This window comes from Lissotriton vulgaris, chromosome 2_1 (genome assembly GCF_964263255.1).
Source record: "Lissotriton vulgaris chromosome 2_1, aLisVul1.2, whole genome shotgun sequence".
NCBI lineage: Eukaryota > Metazoa > Chordata > Amphibia > Caudata > Salamandridae > Lissotriton > Lissotriton vulgaris.
The window spans coordinates 396553809-396566841 of record NC_141687.1 but is presented as its reverse complement, the minus strand read 5'-3'; the positions used below and the strand labels follow the sequence as shown (position 1 = coordinate 396566841).

At 43.9% G+C, this 13033-nt stretch overlaps 1 protein-coding gene across 1 annotated transcript in view; it reads right to left on the bottom strand.

Annotated features, from left to right (window-relative positions):
* The window catches only part of CDK15 (cyclin dependent kinase 15), a 456073-nt gene that overhangs the window by 227662 nt on the left and 215378 nt on the right, over positions 1-13033 (bottom strand). Inside the window, exon 10 of the mRNA XM_086958557.1 lies at positions 100-163. Within this exon, the coding sequence (XP_086814683.1) occupies positions 100-163 (64 nt within the window). The remainder of the gene's footprint in view (positions 1-99; positions 164-13033) is intronic.

The window sequence follows — 13033 nt, the reverse complement described above, 5'->3', positions numbered from 1 at the left end:
CTGGATGAGCTGTATGCCAATCATGATGTGCGAAGACTCTAAAAATGTATCAAAGCGCAGCCGGAGTGAATTAGAGTCCACCCGGGGCTGGAGTCCTACCTGCTCTGTAGTTGGGAAGCGATGAAACCCCTGGCCAGGAATCCTCATTCGGAGCACCCAGCACCTGCATAAAATCAGAGACAGGTGATGGCGAAGGAACTTTAAAAAACAAGCTTCATGCACGCTGTATGCGACAGCCAGCAATAATGAGGTCCATGGGTCGGCCCAGGAGACTTAGCATAATTTAACTACACAGAGATTTGGTCCAAGGGGTACATAGGAAGATAGCAGTGGATTATTCCAAAGCACAGTATTTGGAAAGAGTGGCAAGAGGGACATTTCAACATGATTCTGGCCAGTGTGTTTTCGTCTAAAGAATATCATCATGTCCCAGGGCCACAATCACTGACTGAGGAAAACCTTGGCATCTACAGAGGAACAAGTGAAGAATTCTGGGTGTCATCTTCAAAGCAGATCCCACTTTTAGATTTAAATCTGTTTGATTGTGTTTTCGTATATATAAAAGAAATTAGTTACGGCTCAAGTTTCTTGTTGCACCACACAGATATATAGTTCAGGACGGCAAGATGAGATGAGCAACCTCAAAACACATTTTGTAACAAGGCACCAATGAACATACAAGGACCCAATGAACCTCCTTCCAGCCACCGCCCCAGCCGACCTCCCCACTAGATCAACGTCTGCTAGGATTACAAAAAGTGAGGTCTGACACGGAACTATACCTTACACCGGGGCCGACGAAATACCAGAGAAGAGGCCTGCTCTAGTAACATTGTGGTGCAACCGTCAGGTGTGATATTTTCAGGAATCTGGGACAAGTCAACTCTCGATATTCCTGGGAGAGAAACTCAATACATGCCCCACTCGTCTTTTGGAAGGAAACCTTCCGGTGGTCCAGGTCTGCTGTAAGTTTCTTCATCCCTAACAAGCCCCAGAGTAGTTGAAGCCACTTCTCATAATCTGGGGCTCTCTCTGTACCCGGTGCATCGTTAGTACCTGTCTGGGAGAACACAGAGCCATGACTGGCTCTTCATCCTTTGCAGATCATAGTGGGTATGTTAGCAGGTTAGCATGTAGCGTATACTGGGGATCATGGTATTTCGATGTGGAATATAGTGTAGATGCTCTTGAGCACATCCTCCCAGAAATGAGTTACCCTGGGGCCACTGCACGTGATATGTAGTAATGTTCCTGTTCCCATACAGTTCCTCCTGCTTGTGGGGGATGTGGCTGAGCGCCATTTATGTATAAGTACTGGTGTGTAATACCATTAGTGTGCCATCTTGCAAAGGGTGTCCTTGCATGAACTACTGGTTGCTGAGATCCGTGCTCTGGTGTAGAGGTCTCGCCACTCCCTACTTGTCAGTTTTCGCACTAATTCAGTTTCACACTGAGTTTGTGCTGGTGAACGGAAAGCCCTTTTCTGCCTTCGCAGCAATGTATATGTCAGAGAGAATGTGCTTGCCATCTCGCTCTGTGACGAGCCATTTCTCAAATGGAATTAAAGTATTACTCAGATCCTACTTTTAATCTCCAGATCGATGCGGTCTTAAAGGGCATCAAAATGCAGATGTTATGCTTCAGAAAAGCCTCCAACTCCTTGGTAACCAAGCCAGATTGCAGCTAATCAGACACGTAACATCAGGAACATCTTTTATTCCAGGTTGCCTAAGCTTGGGTGCCTAAGCCGTCAAAAACATGACATAGTAGGACTGCCTTGAAATCACTCCACTGGCCTCCGGTAAAATAGGAATTACATTCAAGAGTACATTTACCCTAAGCCAGGCTTTATACAGCAATGGCCAGGGTTTGATACAGAAACTAACGTCCAACTGTTCACAACCAGACCTCTTTGATTATTCACCTCTAACTTGATACAGTCACAATGGCTCTAAAGGTGAAAACACAGGAATAAAGGCACCCAAGCACTGGAATGCTCTGAACCCTAGTCTGAGGGCAATATCAAATGATCCACAACCCAGGACACTTCATGCTGCCAATCAACTGAGAGCCTGCCAGGAAGATAGCAACTGAGCAATACCGGACAAGAGGACACGCCTCACAGCTGGACAAAATCATACTACTTCTGTTCAACTTCTCTAATATCTGCTGTACACCCAACAACTCAAATGACCATTGCCCTTTAGCATCATACAAAAGGTTATAATATATGGGATAAAATAGCCCCAGCATATTGCAAGCCAGCAAGCAATTTTGCAAACATATAGGGTCTAATAACGAGTCGGGCATTCAAAGGACCGACAGACCCGTGGTGGCGAGGCTGTGGCGCTCCAGCCACCACCACACCAGTGGTCCAACGGCCCTAATACGACTTGGGCAGTCGTACTGTAATTTGACCGCCTTCTCCACCAGGGAACCACCATTCCCTGGCGGTGGCGCAGCAGTCAGGGGCTATGTAATATGCAGGATTGTGCGGCTGCCGCACCGCCATGCAGATTATGAGTTTCAGGACAGCCAGTGGTTTCATGGAGGTCTGTCCTTCCATGAAAAGGCTGGAGGTGCTGAAACACTCAGCCTGGGGAAGAATGCAGAGGGGCACAACATGTGCCCCCCTGTGTACATGCACCCAGGTTCCTTGCACAGCATGGACTTTCGGATCAATGCTATGCAGGAACCCCATGTGGAGTTCCCATTGTGGTGCCTTTTTTGAAGGTACCACTGCCTTTGAAAGATGCACTGCAGCGGGCCCGCCAGGCCGCCTGCCCGCCAGACCACAAAATTGGTTGTAATCTTGCAGATGGCAGCAACATTCGGCGGAGCAGTGACATGGCAGTTGGCACCGCCGTTCCGCCGCTCCACCAAAAGTCATAATTAGGCCCTAAGCATTTCCTTACAAGGTCATCGAACTCTCAGGTGACTTACAATATTGTCATATGTAGACTTGGGGGTATTTCATTCTTTACAATAAATGTCCACTCAAATACTGTACACGTACATGGAACGAAATATCAGAATTTAAATATGGTGTTTCTCCATGCAAAACTAATGATATATTGGTTCAGTCTTTGAACAGCAGTGGCCATAACAAGCAATGATATCAAAGAGCACTAATGGTAAAAATACGAATACTGTCAATCAATCAATCAATCAAGGCATTTGTATAGCGCGCTACTCACCCGGGAGGGTCTCAAGGCGCTGGCTGTGACTGGGACAAAAGCATTTTTCAGTGTATTGACTTGATGTGCTTTGAACACAAATTAATTACAAATTAGAAATAAGAAGTCAGAGCATTTCATAACATAATGTTTGATTAGAATTGCTTCTACTATGTGGCCAGTAACAACTGGCCTGTACAATCGCGAACCCTGCACAAAATTCTTGTTTGCGTAGAGACTGCAGTTATAAGTACTGACATGTAATTGTTGGGCGCTCTAAAGTTTACACCCTCCATTGAATTTTGGCTGGTCAAACCTGCTGGAATTTAACAGGGGGACATGCCTTGGTTTTTACCAGGACAAATGGATTTTGGTGTGGTAAGTACCAAATACTGCGTGTGGGGGGTTTTCGTGACAAAAATGACACAACTGGTGCAAGTCATTAGACCCTATAAATTCAGGTGCGATAAATTATGAGTATCTCGCTGGGGCACTCCTAACCAGGCCTATAGGAGGAGGCCAGATGTTCCTACAGATTTGTGTCCGAAAGGGAATTTAAAAATAATACAGTGTGTTTCTTTAACATATTTACTCGTGAGGCATTACAGGCAACAAGTCAAAATAATTCCCAGGACTAATGAGTTCACTCACGACAAGAAACGAAAGCGCTGTCCTTCATAGAGTTCATGCATGTGACCCACACATTATAATAAAAGAAATCTGTACTTACAAGACACTGCATTGTATTGTAATTGCATTTATATAGCACTTGCTACCCATGACGAGGCATTTAAGTGATTTTTCGGCGAGTAGCACGCTACTCCGGAACCCATAAAAGATTAGTGGTGAATTAGTATAGTGAAAATAGGAAAATAATTTGAGTGGTGGATATGTTAATGAGTTATTTGGATTGAGAAGGATAGTGCGGGGATAGAGAAAGGAAAAGGGTTCGCACTTATATAGTGCTTGCTACCCCTGAAAGGGGTTGAATTTTTTTTTTCTGCGAGTAGCACGCTACTCTGGAACCTGTACAGTGTTAGGGTTAGATTAATATAAAATATGAAAGTCATTTGAGTGGTGGATATGTTAGTCAGTTATTTGGATTGAGAAGGACAGTGAAAGGGTAGAAGAGGTCAAAAGGTTTGCATTTGTATAGCCCTTGCTACCCCTGATGAGGTGTTGAAGTGCTTTTTCGGCGAGTAGCATGCTACTCCGGAACCCATCGCAATAGGATGTTATTAGATTTCTTCACTTTAAAAACAAATGTACTGGGTACTGTAAATTTGGCCTTTTCTGATTCATGGCCCATGAAATAGGTATTAAATTGCTAATCTTTGTTATCTCCAGGCATTTTAAGGGGGGAAAATGTAGAATTTCACACCATATCATTACCCCCTTGGAGGACATCCGGGCCGCTTTGGCCGGCTTGTTATGCATCGCTTTAAGTGCGCTGGGTCCTGCCGGTGCTCAGGACCGGCAGTTCTTAAAAGCAGATGCTGAGACGAATGTCTGACATATTATCAACAGACAGAATATCTAAATACAAAAATATCGACACAAAAATATCGACAGCAAAAATATCGGAGTTATATCTTCATTAAGGTAAGTACAAAAATATCGGAAATAAAATATCGTAGTACAAAAATATCGAAATTAAATCTATCGTTTTTTTAATGTATTAATAATAATTTAAAAATAATTTATAAATACATATAATTTTACTATTATTACATTAAAACATTAAAACATATTTAAAAATTAAAAACTAATACATATAAATGTAAAATAAATTAAAAAGTGTACATCTAAATTAATATATATACTTACTACACATAGTGCAACAGTAGTAAAAGCGTTGGACAGCGTAGGGGTTTACATTACTATTCCCACTCCAGAGGGTGCAACAGTAGGGAAAGCGTTGGATAGCGTAGGGGTAAAAATTACTATTCCCACACCAGAGGGTGCAACAGTAGGGAAAGCGTTGGATAGCGTAGGAGTAAAAATTACTATTCCTACTCCTGAGGGTGCAACAGTAAGGAAAAAGTTGGATAGCGTAGGGGTAAAAATTACTATTCCCACTCCAAAGAGTGCAACAGTAGGGAAAGCGTTGGATAGCGTAGAGGTTTAAATTACTATTCCCACTCCAGAGGGTGCAATAGTAGGGAAAGTGTTGGATAGCGTAGGGGTAAAAATTACTATTATCAACAAATGGTCTCTGTTACCAGATTCCTGAGAGCCTTGCTAGTTACTATGAACCATGCACAACGCTCAATGGGGTCGGTCAAGGGAAATTCATATTAGGTAAAAAAAGGAGAAAATGCCCCTTTTTTACGGTGTCCCCTCACTCACCAGGGTTTCCCCACAGTGACATGCTTCATCATTGGGGCCATCCCAGTCCTCTACGGGCTGGGGCGTGCTACGACTTGCGGGTTACGTAGGAGCACTTTTAAAGACTATGTGTGGTGCATGTGTTATTGTGGAGTAGACTATGTGATGTATCTAAGAAATACCTGCCCAGTAGGTTTACAATAAACTTTATTCCTGCCTCTAGGTGGTAGTATTAAAAACGGGGTGGAAAGATAGGGTGCCCTAAACGTAATGTGTCAAGGTGTACCTATCAACTCCTAACGTCATATGAATTTCCCATGACCGACCCCATTGAGCGTTGTGCATGGTTCATAGTAACTAGCAAGGCTCTCAGGAATCTGGTAACAGAGACCATTTGTTGATTATAGTTTTTGGGAGGGTGAGCCTTAGCTATTTTCCCTCTAGCTCCCTCTCTTTATTGTTGTAAAAATTACTATTCCCACTCCAGAGAGTACTACAGTAGGGAAAGCGTTGGATAGCATAGGGGTAAAAATTACTATTCCCACTCCAGAGAGTGCAACAGTAGGGAAAGCGTTGGATAGCGTAGGAATAAAAATTACTAATTAATTTAATTAAATAATTAATATTATTTAATTACTAATTAATTATTAATTAACAATTAAACAAATACATATATTACCACATTAACTCTAATTATTGCAATTAACTAATTAATATTAATTATTTACCAATTAATTATTAATTGCCAATAACAAATAATTCTATTCATTTGCACATTAACTCTAATTAATGTAATTAACTAATTATTATAAATTAATTACCAATTAATTATTTATGAACAACAAAAATAAATTATATCAGCACATTAACTCTAATTAATTTAATTAACTAATCATTATTATTAATTAATTACCTATTAATTATTATTTAAAAATATTTTAATATATTTATTAATTAATTATTTTTTATTAAATTACTTCCCACCCTATTCCCCTATAAACCCACAACCCGCTCTGATACTAAAACGCAAAATGTAAACAAAAGTACTAATTTTCAAACATACATTTAATAACATATTTAACAAACATATAAACAACATAATAAAATACAAAACACTAAACATAATTTCGATATTATTAAATTTCGATATTAGTAACATACATACCATAAAAACGATATTCTGTCTGTCGATATTCTGGACTTCGATATTCTATACCATCGAAATTAAAACATCGATATCATTGTATATCGATATTTAAATTTCGATATTTTGTCTCCCTACCGAAAAATACATCTTACCTCGACAGCAGGACCACCTTTCACTGCCTTTGATATAACTTTAAAGAGACTCGGTATAGTTCTTTCAGTCTCATCATTTCAGAACTGAAGCATTTACAATATTCTATACAACGAAGCCTTAGTTGTTGCTTATTTATCGTATACAACTAACAACCACTGACAAAGCCAATAGTCCTGGCTTGTTGTAGGTGTAATGTTGCTTGTATTATAAATACATCTAGATGCAACAAATGAAAGAACCAGCAAATTACCAGCCAGGAGGCACGCTATTCTAAGCACAGATATGTAGTTTACATGTTTTTAAGCCACGCCCTTAATTACATCGCCATTCCCCTTTGAGAGACCCCCATCCCCAGTTTTTTCTTCCCTCTTAAAGCCCTGATGTTATCACTTAATCACACTTCCTTCTCGAGATATTTGTTGCTCTCTCCTGAAAGCTAAGGGAACATCAAGAAAAAATGCATCACCCTGTCTTGCCATATATGACACATGGATGGATACCTGGGCTTCCATTCCTGTCTGCTATTTTTGTCACCAAATTATCAGCTCGCCTCATCTCACAAGTCTTGCGCCTTGTGTTCAGAATTTGCTCCACATAATCTCATGTTGCTTTACAAACATCTCAGATTGCTCCACATAGGCCTCAAATAAGAGTGACGTGTTAAATGACGGCATCCATGCAGACCGCTCTTTGTACAGGTGTCGCAATACCCAGCGGGTCGGAGTTTCCCGCTGGTCATTATCAACAGCGCTGATCTGGTGATATTTACGGAGCGCGAAATGGCTCAGAAAGTGCCAGGATCGACATATTCTGGATCAATAAGCACCGAAAGCTGCACGTTATACCTCATATTTGTTGCAAAATCCATACTTGTCATTATTTATCATATCTGATAAATAACAAACCCAAGGGTATCGTTATTTGTCTTCAGGGCCGAGCCAGGCGCACTGGAGGCGACAGTCGCCACCTGTTTCTATATTCTCCTGCAGCTCGGTATGTTTCCATATGTCTCCACGTGGCCTGGTTATATATCAGTGCTAAATCAGTAACATCATGAGTGCCGGTGTCCAAAGCACTGTTCACAAGACCGCAGCCAGGGCTTTTAAATGTGCCCTCTCTGAATGTCAAGGCTGCGTGGCACCGAATCCCCCTCTCGCCTCTGTAATCCGCTGCCAGGCGCTCCCTGCAGGAGCGTAATTCAAGCACCGGCGAGGTAAGGGGTTCCCAACACGTCAGGGGCCCCAAATCCTTCAAGGGGGCCCCATTTTGCCCCAAGGCACATGAGTGTATGTGAGATATTGGAGACTTCGGGGCCCTCTTCCCACACATTTTAAGTTACACCACTCAGTGACCATGGCTCCCTGCTACATTATCTCACTCGTATGATTTAGCCAATTAGCCCTCTGTTACTCTGGGGGAAAGTCTGATAAGGGAAAATGATTGCATGTGGGCCCCACCTGCAACCACCCGCTCAAATTAAGCACTGGTTATATATTCCCAAACTAGTCTCAACAGGGCCAGCTGGTTCCAAATATTCCAGAATGAGCCCTCCATTTACGACAAGAGGGGCCGATGGGAGGCAATCCTTGCCTGCCCCCAAGGCTGGCCCTGGGCTCCGCCCACTGAGTTACAGACTTCAAGACACTCTGTAATGTCGGCTAATAGTATGTTGACCTTCAGAAATAAAGCGCGGCGGTTTACGAGAGGGGTCATTTAGTAAAGAGGAGGTGCTCAGACAGGGGGGCGCGGGGAGGGCCCCATTGTTAGTCAGTCATGATCATTACTGAGCGTCGGCTGGGCCAGGGCAAAGTACACTCGGGCCAGACCCTGTCGTCACCACACCCCAATAACAGCGGGGGACGAAACAGGAAGTCAACTGCAAGTGAAATCCATTAGACGCGCCATAAAGAGAATTAAGGGAGGCCGCTAAAGCGGGGACAAGGCGGATGAGCTGCCAGCCATCCCCGGATCCGTAAACAGAGCAGGGCCCGAGACACGGGGCCGTGAAAGGGGGGTTTATGACTTGCGTGGGGCGATAGGAAGGCACAGACTACAAGTTCTTGACTGCTTCTGTCCAAGCGATAAAGCGGCTCTGATCAAGGAAACTGACTATGCGTGGAAAAGGTATCTACTAATGGTATAAAACTGACCTCAAAGTTCTCCTCCTTCAAAGACACTCCCAAATGTAATTCACATCCTCTCTATTATCTGAAGTAAGACCCTCCATTATAGAGAATCCTTTTCTCCATGACTATGGAAGTGCCTTCCCAGTGTGTTCTACCAGTTATTGCAGTATTATCCCTCTACCTGTGTTTGGTACTCGTTTGTAACATGCACACGTCACTTGTAACACACTGTTTGCTCCTCTTACATTTTGTTTGCTTTAGATACTTGCACAAGTGCCACCACTGCCTACATAACGTTTGTTCTTGTGTTTGAATGTCTGCCATATATTGCAGCACTACTTGTACTTTGTGCGCTTTCGTAACCTGCACACATGTCACTTTTTCCTCCTGTAATGCACCGTTTGCTACCTCTTGTATTTCGTTTGCTCAAAATTGTCATTTTTGCCTCATGTAACTTAACGTTCGCTTTTGTAATGTGTTCACTTGTAATGTTCTCCTCATGTATCAGTTCTGTTCCTATTGTGGAGCGCTCTGACGCCTTCGGGTAAAGTCCGCGCTATATAAAAACGCATAACATAAATAAATAGTTGTCAATTGTGTGTGGGCTCTGCTGTGGTGACGCGACTGTGGTCGCTGAAACCACAGAGGCTTCGATCAGCCCGAGTCACAGGTTAACCGACCACAGCATTGTCACGCACATTTTGTAAATCAAAATCTAAAGAGCCTTAAGTTGTACAAAGGGGATAGGGATTTAGCCTCTCAAAGCACAGGGGCATCTTCCCTCTGCAGCGGTAAATACAGCCAGTGCATCACCGCAGAAGCAACACTCACACACCGTTCGCGCCAGTTGTTCTGTGTTTTCTTCTTCCAGATCAGCACCGGAGCCCTGCGGCAGCTCGCCCGGGAGGCAGAGTACCAGGGCCGCCCAGGGGGGTATGAGTGGTCTTCATGATGGGAAGCGAGCTCTGCTCCAGGATTTTTTCTTAGGGAGAGCCGTAATCCCTCCTACGAATTCTTGCAAAATTGTTTATGTGTAGTGTACCTTACTATGCTCTTGTAACTGATGTAACTTTAAACGTAATAACCCTAAATGTAAAGCGCTCTGATACCCTCTTGGGTCAAGTTCGCGCTATATAAAACTTTATAAATAAATAAAATAAATAAATGGGGGAGCCATGAAGATGATTGGGTCTTTGCCAAAAAACACCAAAGTATTTAATCGATCTGACAACTTAGGTAGTGGCATCTGTCCACTTTTAACATTTTTAACACAATACTCAGCACCCAAGGAGCTACATGCTTTGCCTTCTCGCAGGGGCGGCTCCTCCACTAAGGCGGGGGAGGGTCGCCCCACTGCTCTGTGGACTGGTGTAAAAGGAAAATAAAATGACAATAACGCATTGTTATTATCATTATATTTTTCCGTACTTGCCCAGCTGGTTAGGGGCAGAGCTGGCCTGTGTCAGAGGGACAGGGGGAAGAGTGGTGGCACTCTCCTAAGCGCTCATGAATGTTTGGCCGGCCGTCCGTCTTGAGCCGGTCAAACAGTCAGGTGCACTTTGCATGCTCTCCACCCAGGCTGCATTACAGTCTAGGTGGAGGCCATGGCCAGGCTCCCACTCCCTCCCTGTGCGCCGAACCACATCGCTCAGACCAATCATAACACTGCTATCTGCAGCGTCATGATTGGCCGGGGGAGTCTGGAAGTCGGCGTGCTTGCTGTTCCTGCTTCCTGCCCTGAAGTCCTGGAAGCGTCCGAAGAGGACCGAGAGGTGGCACACAGGTAAGTGTTTTTTTTATGTCCTTTGATTCCCTCCCCCGATCCTCCCCCTGAGACCTGCCCCCACCACCATTAATTAGTAGCTGCTACTGCTTCTCTGATGTGCTTCCGGCTATGGGGTAGAGGAGGGACAGTGCATGTCAAAACTTTAAGATGCAGAACTTTAAGATGGGAGCATGCTCCTGGTCATGGGCGCCGCCGAAATATTGCTGCTTCCATACATGGCCGCTTTACCACTTTTCATGTTTTTAAAAAACGTAGGCAGCGTTTTACTTTGCAAAGCATTGGAGTCTAAAACTACGATGCAATACACCCAGATCATAATTCAGTTTTCGGGATATCTGTGTTGGCCCTTTGTGCATCCTAGCAGCTAATAAACTCTGCTTACTTCACACCTCTGCCCAGGTCTGAAAGTATCCTATGTGAATGGTGTTAATCATTAAAATAAACGACAAGGGAGAGTCCACGGGGCTGCACATTCCTGTGAAACATAAAGGTGAAAAACGCTGGTTTATCAGTTCTGAATGGCCTTGGGAGGGCCATGGTATTCCTTGAGTGGACATGACCCACCTTCTAGAACTGGGCCTGATAGGAACACCTTGTAGAACTGGGCTTGATAGGAAATGGGGGAGGGGAGGCAATGCCATAGATTGACACTGGTGCTTAAGTGATAAAGGCAAGTTGCTGATACAGCAATAGTGCTTCTCCTGCTGGAGACAATGTACTGAAGAGGAAACGGTACCTTACACGCTGAGGACAATGTACTAGAAAGATAATGGTGCTTTACTTGCCTGGGCATTGTCGGGAAATAGCATTACTACTTCTTGTGGGGGAGGACACCGACCAGTAATAGCATAGATACTTTATATGCTGGGCTCTGTACACCAACATAGCTCTGGCTTTTTATTGCTGCAGCAGTTTAATGGAACGACAATGTGTTTTCCATGCTGTAGGCAATGCACTGTTATTGCAATGGTGCTCTACATGCTGGAGAAATGTAGTAATAGTGTCCTAATGGAACTTTACGTGCAGGTGGCATGTACGAGAATCCCAATAGGGCTGTACATGGTAGGGGCAATGCCCTGGTATGCCAGTAGTGCCTTATATGCCTGAGCATTGAATTGCAATTGCAAAAATGCTTCATATACTCCACCCAAAGCTCTGTGACGATGTCGGGCGTAGATCAGTATCCAGGCAGATACCAGACTCCTCAGAAGTGTAGACAGTATCAATCTCCTCCCCTAGGACAGACCCTCCGCCGTGGTATAAAACACACGAGGGGACGGTACTATCCCAGGAAAAGAGAGAGACCAAAACCAAGGTCAAAGAAAAGGGATGGCGGGGCAAAGACCCAAACGGCAATAAGTCACAGATCCCTGCAGAGGATAGAAAAGACAACAAGAAAGGATTCATTAACATGTGAATTTAAATAATATGTGACTAGCTACATGTACCCATAGGAGAAATATGCTGTCACACTCTTACCTGACCTGTGTGGCAAACAAACGAATATGTGTTTCCCTGAGCACCTAAGAAGCACTCATGTAACCAAAAAAAGGATATAGAACAAATCACAGTCTGTAGATCTCTCTTCAAAGTATAACAGGTAAAGGCTTCAGAGTTCCAAAGATGTCCGTCTCTTTGTTTCTCCGTATTTTTCCAAAAAATAATGTTCCAATGAAATCAAGAATGATAATGTACTAAAACGCTTCCTCACGTTCGTCCATGCACATAAAGTTCAATCTCAATGTTAGGCAGAAGATAAACGCTACCTTGTGTCTTTTTTGCAAAAAAAGAAAAGGACCAAAGTTTGTAGAAAAGAAACGCTTCTTCGCGTTTTGCAGGAAGGAAACAGTATCCGGCAGCAATAAGCAGCAGCTGTTCCTAAGCTGCCGATTCCAGTATACAGCTTGTTTCGCGACAGCGCCTGCAAGCGCTCTACGAAACTCCGGTTTCCGAGTCACAGAGGTGATGGGGGAAGGGGAGCGGGAAAGCTGGGAGGAGTGGCACGGTCCGGGCAGTCTTACCCAAGCGGGCGGATAGCTACGGAGCCACAAGGAAACAGCGAGGGTTGCTGGCAGGAGACAGGGAAACAATCTCCAGATACACGACTGTGGGAACAGGACAGGTCCACGGTCCAAACACCAAACACGTCTCCGGATCGTAGCGAGGAAAACCAAGTGCCGCCATCTTGGAGAGTTGGAGAGGGAGGTTTAAGAACCTCCCTTCTTTGTCTGCGATTGGCCTACAACCTCCAATGTCTTTCGAATTACGTGCATCCCACTATAGCACTTTGGGATTTGTAGTGTCAGCAGCGCGTAAC